The sequence below is a fragment of the Atractosteus spatula genome, chromosome 12 (assembly GCF_055471065.1).
Source record: "Atractosteus spatula isolate fAtrSpa1 chromosome 12, fAtrSpa1.hap1, whole genome shotgun sequence".
Lineage (NCBI taxonomy): Eukaryota > Metazoa > Chordata > Actinopteri > Semionotiformes > Lepisosteidae > Atractosteus > Atractosteus spatula.
The window spans coordinates 33,352,817-33,364,575 of record NC_142717.1 but is presented as its reverse complement, the minus strand read 5'-3'; the positions used below and the strand labels follow the sequence as shown (position 1 = coordinate 33,364,575).

The following is an 11,759-nucleotide window of genomic DNA, read 5'->3' as shown; positions in this document are numbered from 1 at the left end:
ATCTCAAAAATCCACTAGCTGTTCAACACTTCCCCTCTCTCACTCATTACCCCCTTCCCACAGCCTACTCAGTCCCTACTTCTCCTGTGTGCCTGTAATGGAGCAGCCATGTTTCTCCTGGTATTTGACGTTACACTGCAGATGTGCAACTTGGAGACCCTTCCAAGAGAAAAAATGTGTAGGCATTTTCAGGAGGTGATAAAACTTAGCAATATTTGTAGCAGCTGTGTTCAATTAGCATTCTCTCTATAATAAGGTTAGCACAAACAGTTGTAAATGTCTGCTCATATACAGTAGTTGTGGTGTCAAGCTAGTTCAAGGTTATTGTTAGACCAGTGAAAGAAGGTTAGAATTTCCCATTTGGTTGCAGGCAGAAGGGGGTTGGCTCTCCAGTAGTTCAAAAAGGTTTCCTTATAGTTAGTGGATAAAAAACAAGGTTACAAGGGAATCTGTTTCTATAAGGCAAAAATGCATTACGGACCAAATCAAGGTGGGATGGTTTTCACACTAGGGTTGGTCTAGCCTCAGCCCTGGCTTTTTAATTTCCCAGAAATATTATTAAAGGTTAAAATATGTAGGGTGCAGTGACCCTGCTTTAAAGACTTGATGTGCATAGGTCCTCCACGCCATACTACAAGGACAGGGGGACCTACAGTACAACAATCTTCTCAACCACCATCTCCCCACCCCCTTGGCTGGTTCTTCCTCCAGTTTTTACAAGTTTGTTAAATCACTTCAGCTGCTTCAGGTTATGCTAGCTTCATTGGCAAGTTAATTTAAAATTTTTACCTATTCATATCTTTATGATTGTTCCTTCTGCTTACACTTAATAATTTTTATGCTATAAATCATTCAGAATAAGGGGGATTGCCCTTAAGAAGTCTCTTATATTGCCGGAAATTTCAGACTTTGAATTCTCTGAAGAGAATGCGCTTTTAGCTTTCTTTAATAAGCAGTTCTAGTTCTTTATGCTAATGCTTATGATTTAGGCTTATGCTGTATAGTTACCTTCCAAGAGCCGCTTTGTTCAACAGAAGTTTCTAACTAAAATCATGTTGCTTCATATGCTTAAACAGCCCTAGTTTTGGTATGGCACAATTACTGTAGATCAATCATGCATACTGTTCTTTATCAAGAAAATGCTGTATTAGGGAACATTTGTTGCAGAAGATATTCTTCTTTCATATGTATCTTATTACCCACCTAGTACTCTGTTTCCATAATTACTCCCAATACTGGATTGAATGATATACATACTGCATATTCACACTGATTTTTCTATTTAAATTGTATGGTTAGCCCCCAATTAGACATGCAAATGTCTATACTGCATGTATATGTGTATGCATATCATTGTACAGTATTGTTAAAATATGTATTTGTTAGCCTTAATTAAAAATTGTTTTCCATTCTTTTTAGAATTATTTCCACAGTGTTTCTGGTGCAGGCCACCTTTACAAAATGAGAAATGTGACCCATTTTGTTGCTTTAAAGCTTGCAGTAATGACACTGTAGCAATCAGTAGCAATTAATATTTGTTATATACACAATGTATTCCACACATTCAAAGCAAAAAGCAAAGAGAAAAGTAAAGATATAACTAATGTCAAAGAAAAATGAAAATCCATGATTGCAAAAGTATTCAAACCCTATAGTGTGGCAAATGCAAACCTAAAATAATTTAGGTGTATAAAATTACCTTAGCCAGACACACAATTAGATGAGTGGTTTCTGTGTATAACAACATTGTATACATTATTTCACATATTATTGCCATGTTTTCAGAATTAAACCAACTGTCTCTGTAAGATCCCTCAGTCAGATAGTGAATTTCAAATTTTAAGCAAAGACTGAACGATGAAGACCAAGGAACCTTCAAAAAGGCATAAAGTCAGGCATAAAGTTGTCTAAAGGAATGGCTCAGGAGACAGGTACAGTATTAAAAGATCATTATAGGGTATTCCAAAAGACCCTTAATATCTCTTTAAGCATGAAGTGGTTGATCCTTAAAAAGTGGAAGGTGCTCAGACACTGCCTAGATCAGGCCATCCCTACAAAATGAACAGCCAGGCAAGGAAGAACCTGATGAGTGACACCGCTGTGACACCAATGGCAAATCTGAAATAATTATAGAGTTCAATGGCTGAGATGGGAGAAAATATAAATGGCTCAACAATATCCCACTTACTCCACCAAAGGGCCTATATGCAACTAAGCAAAAAAATATCTCACATCCCACACCAAATTTGCAAGAAAAGCACCTGAATGATACTGCAAACATTGTGGCAGAAGAATTTGTGGGCAGACAAGACATCTACATCAAATTGTTTAAATACAAACAGTTACATGTGACAATGAAAACAGCAAAAAGCATTAGTCTGTCAACACCAACCCTAATGGACAAGATTGGTGGTGGCAGCATTAATCTGCCTCTAATCAGCAAGGATGGCTAAGAGCCTTGTCAAGACCGATGGGAACATAGGAGGAGCAAAGTACTTACAGTACAAATCTTAGAAGAAAACCAGTTTCAGACCTAAAACTGGGACCTTTTCAGCAGAATAATGCTGATTATCAGATTAGCACAAGGTCAGAGCTATCCTGAAGCAGTTAAAGAATTAGAAAGTGTCCTTGAGTGGCTCAAAATTCTGACTTGACTCATACTGAAAATATGTGCAAGGACTTAGAAATTGCTATCTATCAGTGATTGCCAAGCAACTCGCATTAGCCTGAGTTGATGTGCAATGTTGGAAGAGACTTGCTCAAAAGACTTACAGCTGTTATCACAGACAAAAGTGCCTCCCCCAAATACTGATTTTAAGGGTAAGAATATTTATGCTTTTGCTGACATTTACTGTAACATATGTTACCCTTGGAAGTCTTCAGTTTAAGCATTCCATTTTTAATAATATATTAAGGATAAAAATGTGCGTGGATCATTTTGTATTTTCACAAAATGGGACATTATAGGGAGAGTCACAAAGTTTGTAAAGCAATGTAAATGGGTTGTTTTTTTTTGTTTTTGGGAAAAAAAAGTTTTCATACTCTGTTCATAAATTGCACAATCTAATTAAGAATAAATAAACATAGACATAAACTAGACACTCTAGCTCAGTGGACAGAGTAATGTACCTATTCATGTTTACTTTTCTTGTTGTCTAAAGGTAGGATTCTTGTAATGCCAAGAAAATTAATTTAAAAAGACATGGGAGTTAATTTTGTTTTGATCCTTTTTTAATGTTTATTTAGTGAGTTTATATATAGCTGGCCACACAGGTTATTGGTTGCACTATGGCTATTTTAAAAGCAGTTACCCACAGGCTAGATTCAGAATGGGTTAGATTGAGGCTATGTTATCATTGATACGTTTGAGTTTCCAATGTTGTTGTTTTTTTTTTAGAAAAATTGTTATTCTTTAAATTAATTTTCAGAATCTGAAGAACTATAAAAGCGAGGATTTTATAAAAAAAAACGTGAATATTGAATTCTTAATTTGTAATGAATTACCCAGGGTGTAATTTCAAGGCGATTTCAAAGTCATCACAGATGGCAGAGAAAAAAACGCAATGTGGAGATTGTTTTGTAATTAATACGCCCTCGACGTGCCAAAGAGTTGTTCCTAAGCGCTAAACTTCACCGTCAACTCACTGTTGATTCACACCCACGATGAGCTGGCAGTATCGCTTTGCGCCTGCGCAACCGGGTCTTGCAAGTGAGTGAGTGTAAATCATAGATTCTCTATGAGGGGAAGCGCAGAGTGATGGGACCCAAGTGAGGGAGGAACACCGAGATATCACTCTCCGGGCTGGTAATGACAGGTATTTTTCGTCTGAAATTAAAATTAATGTAGATAAGCTTAAGATACTATCGTAAAGCGACACTTTTCTTGACTTATCTTTGCAGTGGCTTTATTTTCCAAAAAGCTTTCGATATTTTGTGGAACGCTTTCTATACAGGGGAATGTTTGCATTCGCGTGTAATTCGGTTGTATAATAAACGTACGATCCGGATTACATAAATGTCAGGAGACTGGACAAAGGCATTGCTTACTGCAACTGAAAAGGTTACGTTTTTCATTAACACTTAAGGGGATTATTTGTACGATGTTGGCGTTGTATGTGTCAGTCTGAAGCAACGTGTTAAATATACAGTCTTGCACTTATGTGTAAGCTACAGTACGTCCTTGTCGCTTCGCAGTAGACTACCTTAGTATTGACCATTATCTTGGGATAAGCAATGCTTTGGCGTCACCGATTACGTCCAGAAAATAGTAAAGACGTTTCAGGACCATGGAGAGCGTTCTGTAAAGAAGCTGTGCAGAAACATACTGTTCGAGCTGTTTACTAAATCTTTTTTTAAATTCATGTAATTGTCTAAGACGTTTGACGAAAACACTGTTCTGACATTGACATTTACAGTATTTAATTTCAATTAAAGGTCATATGTGTGTTAATCGCTCTGCATTTTTTTAATCACATGATATCTTCTGGTTTAGTTTATACAGGTGTGCCTGAACATATTAGTGTTTTGTTTTTGCTAGAATAAACTGAATAATTTGTACTGTCACAAGCATACTTTGCAATGAAAGTTTATGTGTTGCTTTTTTTAAAAAACCTATAATTTCATTCCAAACCTTTGGTGCACTGTGAAACATTGTTCTTTGTTTATGGAATGTATTTTATCAAAAAGGGAAAAAAACTAAAAGGTGCAAGTGCTTTCATTAATAAATTACATTTTCTGTAAACTACAAGATCTGACATGATTGATTTTGTTTAGTCTTGTTTATTATAGTGGTATTTGATTTCTTATGGTATCTGGCAAAAGCAGTTTGAGTGTCTTAGATTATCATAATTCCAAAGATAAAATTCACTTGTTGCATCTATGTCTATCCTTTTGAAGACATGATTTGATTACCAGTAGTGGGTCTGCAGACCTAGCAGAGTGTATCATTGTGTAATAGCTTTTCAAGTCTTTTCTGCACTGCCTCAGTGTCACAGGGAAGTAGTGACTAAGATGGATTGATTTATTACTGTGCATATTTTTGTTGTTTAGTAAGCACATGCCAATTAAATTATAAAACAGTGCAGTGGTGTTTTGGGGATGTTATTGCTCATGGTACAGTAGCTATACATAAAAAATATGTAAGATGTAATTTCTTTGCATCTTTCTTTTCTCATAAGCTATCATGTTGCTTCCATATTGTAATGTCAAAGTTATATTGTATATCTACATATATATTACCTTTACTTAAACTCCCAATCCTATTAAAGTTGTATAGCCAGAAACTGGAAATGATGGAAGATATTGAGGACATTTTATTAAATTATTCCATTTCAAAGTCAAAATCGAAAGTTGAAGTGGAGAACCTAGAATACTACGTATAGATTGCTGTGTGAAATTACAAAATGGAGTTGTAGTCATTGATTCACTGATATCCTTTAAGAAAAATCCTTAAAATTGAAGCATCTAGGTGTGGCTCTAGAAACAATAACACTCAAGCAAACCTGTAAGACATTGTTTCCTCTTCTTTTTAAACCCTCTTTTGCTTTTTGTATCTCTTTTTGGAATTCAGTCAAAGAACAGCTGTAATTTCTTGAATAATTGATTGCTAGGTCTCAAGGAAGGTGCTAAATGCCGTAAACATAATTAAATTTGATCGAAGAAAAGTTGAACTGCTGTGAGTAATGTTTTAGGCACTTGACAGTGAACTACAAATGCCTAATATGGATGCACTTTTACTTTACAATATGGTTTTAGATAATTTAAGGAGTGGGCAATTGCTATTTGTGATCTTGTAATTAAAAGAAAACACTTTTTTATAATATTGCATGGTTATATTATAATATTGAGAAATATTATGTCTCAGTAAAATATGATATACTGTATACTGTATATAAGTGTTTTGTTCCACAGCATGTTTTTTTTTTCTTGCTGAGTACTTCTAGAGAAATTGTTTAGCTCACCATTAATTATATTGTAATACCTCCATATTTGGAGCTAAATGTTATATTAGCGCAATAAAGGGAATAACATTTATTCTATATGGAACCAAACAATATATTATTGAACTTTTCATTAAACAGTATATTGATGTGCCATTCTCTGTTGCTCAGAATCATTGGAAAGAAACCTTGACTTTATCCAGTGAAATAAGGCCAGCCTTATCATGAATGTTTAAGATCTTGTCTTTGTCAGCTCTTGTAGTCTTACACATTGTTAATTAAGGAAGACATGGTTGTGATTATTATAAAGATTATTTTAAAACTCTGTGCAGAGGAGTAGTGAAGGTTATTCGAGGATCTTCTCAGCATGCCTGGGAAACTGTGATTTTCTTATTCCATGTACGTTCCAGATGTGAAGGATGAGTTCTTGCTCAGAGATCTGTGGGTCCGAGCATGCTGAGCAAGCACAGAGTGCAGCAGAAAGTCATTATCAGCGCTATGGAGTCCGTTCTTACTTACACCAGTTCTATGAGGACTGCACAGCCTCCATCTGGGAACGTGATGAAGATTTTCAGATTCAGAGATCGCCAAGTCGGTGGAGCTCTGTTCTCTGGAAGGTAGGGAGTCCTCTCACCTGAATTCATTTTACTTGTATGGATTATGAAAATAAACATAATTAGTTAGATTTGGTTAAATTACTTTTCATTGAGTTTTATACAAACATATTTGTCTTTCCTTTTTTTTCCATTTTTTGTAACCTAAAAAAATTATCAAAGAAACTCCAAGGAAAAAAGGAAAGTTCCCCCACTGTTATATTAGAATACTGCACAAAGTCACAAGATAACAAGAATTTGCTTTATATCCTTTCAGCAGTATTCTACGACAGATAGGTCCACTAGAGTGGAACATAGAAATGGTATGAACTACAACTTTGAGAGTCTATTCATTATCAGAAAATTATTATTCCCAGGACAGGTTGCAGTAACCTATAGTAGATCATTTCCTGTAAGCACAGGGAACAAGGCAGGACAAAACACTACATGCCCTCAATTGCAGGGCACACACACACATGAGAACACAGTGACAATGTAGAGATAGAAATTAACCTACTGTAGTTAACATGTCTCTGGAAGGTGAAAGGAAACCAGAGCACTTGGATAAAACAAACACAGGGAGAACATACAAACTCAACACAAAAGGTGTTCAGTCTATAATCAAACTGAGGACCCAACATCTGCAAGGGAACAGTGCTAAACTTCATGTCACTGTGCCACCTGAAAAGTCATTGATGATATGTAAGTGAATCCCTATTTTGGAAATCAAATGGGTTGAAAGCACTGTACAGTACATACAGTAGATGTTTTTGAACCTGGTTCTGAAGAGCTGAAGGATTTTCTATTGTTTTCCCAAATGAATATCTCAATTAGATCAATCAATTGTTGAATTACTAAATGCTAGCGTGCTCATCCACCATTTGTTACTGCTTATAAAAATTACAGAACTGTAGCTCTCCAAGACCAGGTCAGACCTGTTATCCTCATTTAATGACTGAATTTCATTCTGCAGTCATGTTTTCTTCTTTCAGGTTGGACTCATGTCTGGAACCCTAGTCCTCATAATTGGCCTGATAGTGATTGCTGTTGGCTATGTCACCTCACCAAAAATGGAGGCCTTTGGGGAAGATGACCTGCTTTTTGTGGATAGTCATGCAATGCGGTTTAATCATGCTCTCGACATATGCAAGATTGCTGGTGCCATTTTGTTTTGCATAGGAGGAATCATGATGGTAATATGTCTTTTGATGTCTGCTTTTGCCAAAAGTTATTCAAAGGAAGAAAGGTACCTACAACAAAAATTCAAAGAAAGAATAGCTGAATTGCAGGCTACTGTTCATCCAATTACAAAAGCACCTACTCCTGGAGAGAGTAAGATTCCTGTCACATTGTCTAAAGTGCAAAATGTTCAACCTACTTCTGAAACCTGATGTTATATACAGTATCTCAATTACATCCCAAGGTGTTTCTTTTAAGGTCAGCTAATGTGATTTCACCTAAATAGACACATAGGGAAGAAAAACAATTACAGTATGTTAATAATAATTAGTCCTAAAGCGGCATGGTGGTGCTGTGGTTAGAATTGCAGCACTGGGACCCTGGCTTCAATTCTGGACCTGGGGTGCTATCTGCATGAAGCTTGTATGTTTACCCCCTGTTCACATGGGATTCCTCTGAGTGCTCCTGTTTCCTCCCACAGTCCAAAGACATACTGATAGGTTAATTGGCTTTTGGGAAAATCAGCCCTGTTGTGTTTGTGTCTATGTGTGCCTTGCCGTGGACTAGCATCCCATCCAGGGATGTATCCCACCTTCCACCCACGGGGATAGGCTCCGGCTCCCCCATGACCCTGCATTGGATATAGCAGTTAGAAAATGGATGAAGTATAATTAGTCCTATTTACAATGCATTTTTATTTTGAATTTTAATCAAAATCAAAATGTGGTATTCTCTGAATGAAACAAAACAGTTATAGATGATGTCTGTGTAGGTTTCTGTAGATAATAATGATATTTTTTTTATTTATACTTCAAGTTGAACAGCTATTCTTAAAGTACAGTAAAAATGGAGGAAACAGCAGATGTATGGAAACTTTATGTGTGATGACAGATTGGTTAATCTATCCCTATTTACATTATACAGTATATTGAACATGTTCAACTATTTTAGATAGATACTGTACTTTATCTTTAGAAGTGATATACAGTATTAGATATATTTATATTAGTAAGAAAACTAACCTCACAAGTATATTTAACATAATATAAGACATCATATTCTCATTTATTTTTTCTAAGAGAGTATGATAAACACAATGTTTTCAGAAAATCAGTTTAACTGTGTCAATGTCTGTGAACACTATTTAAATGCCTACATGTTATATTTCACAATAAGATTCTAAAATATCCTTTTTGTCATTTGGAATCATCGGTTATTTTTGGTTTTACTTGCTTCCATACATTTGCTGGCTAATGAAAATGATAAACTGAGTGCTTATTCATGAATATTATCATTTAGCCAATTGGCTATGCCTAACGTCAGGATACACATAGTTGCAAAGGATATTAGCTTTTGAAAATGCAATTTATTTGCAATTATTTGTTTGACTACAATGCAGTCCAATATAAAAGAAAAGTACATTTTTCCTTTCAAACTACATTATTTGGAAGTAGTACGTTTGCAATACATAGGATCAGTTTTGTAAATCAACTACTATTTTTTGATTAGGTGTTGAAGAAACTAACTAACAAAAAATGTTTCAGCAAAATGTTTGCATTATGATAATTACCTTAAGCTTTGTTCATCCAAGTTCATTTAAAAAAAATAGTATTTATGTATGATCATGTATGATTTTTATGTTTTTATTTTTTTATTCCAGATGCATTAATTAACATACATTCAGTGATGTGACAAAGGTCATACATGAATCCAAAGGTTTGTTTAGCATTTTGCCATTTATTCAAGAGGACTCTTATTATGTAATCATGTGAGTTGACCTTATAACTGAACACAGTTTCCCATACATCTTTCTCCTTAATATTTTTATAGCAGTTAGAGGCCTTCTCATATGTGACCAGTACTGTCCAACATGCCTTTTTTGTCAGAGGCATACAAGTTGAAATATGCTTTAATCTTTTTCAACCCTGGGCCCTTGTGTTAATATAAAATAACATTGAAGTTTAAACCTCATGAAAATCAAGAGTTATCCTTATCACAACCAATAAAATATAAATGTATGGTATTATATTTAGAGAGTAAGGTTCAAGTAATAGAATTATTTTACTTCACACTTGTGGCTCAATACAGTTTTGTCTATTTTTGAATGGATTTAATAAAGAAGAAATAAAGATCTGGTCAATTTAAAGTGTCAATATTTTTACATATTTTTAGTGTTTTGTTGTAAATAATATTTGCTGTGAATATATTTCAGTTGTTCAGTCACTGTCCTTGAGGACCACAGGACTTGTAGTTTGTGTACCATTAACTAATTTTTAAGTTATGCCATATTTAATCATGCCAATAAATCCGTAGGAATTAATTCCTCAATGACTGTATTTAGAAATTACTAGAATCAGAAAATAACAGAAACGAGTTTGGTAATGAGCTACACTTCCTAATACTCTCTAAGACAAGGTTTTTCTTTTTCTTTTATGAATAAGTACTTTCTTAACATTCATTAGAGCTACACCATTTACTGGAACTATTGTAAATTCTTCACTGTCATTTAGAACCATTAAAATGTCAATAATAATTTCTAATACAAATATCCACCATGAGTCAGTTAAAATACATTTGAATAACAATAGCCATCTCTGCTTGAAGAAATTTGGAAAGCCAATGAAGCATCCCAAATCATTGTTAATATCTTAAACAACCTTCTAGGTGAGTTACACAGACATTTATTAATGAAAAAAGGAAGACGAAGTACTAATAACATACAGTATATTCATAAGGGCACACATTAGTCTGGAGATTTTAAAATTGGTTTACTTTTATTTCTGTGAAATGGTGAATCTCACAAAAATAAATAAAATAATTTAATAATACTTGTAACTCATAATTTTCTTGGAATATTCAATCACTACATTTAGGAAAAGAGACTTTGACAATTACTTTATATTGAATTGGATATTATTGTTTGGACATTTATTAATATGATACTTTCCATTTATAAATAGTTACAAACGAAAGGAGGTCATTGGCCTATCTTTCCCATCTATCCCATTTGGTAAATAGTAACAAATTGATCCAAAGATAATCCATCTTCTTGGCTGCTCTTAAGAAATGCCTGAATCATCCAGCCAGTTCTTAAGAGTAACCAGGGCAATGGCTTCAATAACATATCTACCTTGTTCCATAGTTCCGCAACACTTTGGGTAAAGAAGTGGTTTCTGTTCTCAGTTTTAAATGTACTTACCTGTACTTTTCACTTGTGTCCTATGAGTCAGATTTCACTGTTCATTCAGAAGAAATCTGCAGGTTTTGACTTTGTTGATGCCTTTGAGGATTTTGAATACTTGTATCATGTCTTTTCTGTTCAAGACTGAAAAGGTTCTGTTCCTTTAGCCTGTTTGTGTAGGACATTCCCTTGAGAATGTACAGTATGTGGTTGCTCAGCTCGGGACTGATTCCTAAACAACAGTGTATTTTTTTTATTTGATGATCAAAATTCTGTACAAAATTATACATTCCTTCTGGTGGATTATAGCATTTTAACATAACCCATTGATTTAAATTCTACAATCCTAATATTTTAACTTATCTTAAGATTTTGTTTGCATTTTAGTCTTGAGGATATAAATAATGTGTCACCATAAACAATGAACTTAAAGTAACCTCTTCTCAATGTTTTCTATTTTGTATTTGTAGTATATGTTTTGATATGTACATACAAAACCCTGCATTTGTCTACATTAAACACCCCCTTTTTAATTTTATTTGCTGTCATTTGCAAACTTAATATGTTTAATTATTATACTGAATCACTGCTATACATTAGGAATAGTATTGGTACCAGTAGAGAACCCTGTGGAGCTCTATTAGCTCAATCTGAACTGAGCTTTCACCTCTTATCTGTACTCTTTATTGTGTATATTTTATAACCATTTCTCAATTCTGACATTTGCATTTCCCTGAATTCCTAGAGCCTGTAATTTAAGTATTATCTTTTATGAGGAATTTTTCCAAAATAACCACATCATATTTTGTGTTTCCATTACTATTGTTACTTGTTCAAATAACTCTAATAAGCTGTTTAGGCAGTACC

At 34.4% G+C, this 11,759-nt stretch overlaps 1 protein-coding gene across 1 annotated transcript; it reads left to right on the top strand.

Annotated features, from left to right (window-relative positions):
- Nucleotides 1-3,682: 3,682 nt before the first annotated feature.
- nrsn1 (neurensin 1) lies at nucleotides 3,683-9,857 on the top strand. The gene is made up of 3 exons (XM_088928436.1): nucleotides 3,683-3,815; nucleotides 6,350-6,556; nucleotides 7,525-9,857. The coding sequence occupies exons 2-3, from the start codon at nucleotides 6,359-6,361 to the stop codon at nucleotides 7,921-7,923; spliced, it is 597 nt and encodes a 198-aa protein (XP_088784562.1). The 5' UTR covers nucleotides 3,683-3,815; nucleotides 6,350-6,358; the 3' UTR covers nucleotides 7,924-9,857.
- Nucleotides 9,858-11,759: the final 1,902 nt, after the last annotated feature.

What these genes read in the sequence shown, in the direction of transcription:
- nrsn1 (XM_088928436.1), top strand. Translation starts at nt 6,359, where the DNA reads ATGAGTTCTTGCTCAGAGATCTGTGGGTCCGAGCATGCTGAGCAAGCA. An exon ending in GGAGCTCTGTTCTCTGGAAG is followed by an intron (nt 6,557 to 7,524) that starts GTAGGGAGTCCT and finishes TTCTTCTTTCAG; the next exon opens with GTTGGACTCATGTCTGGAAC.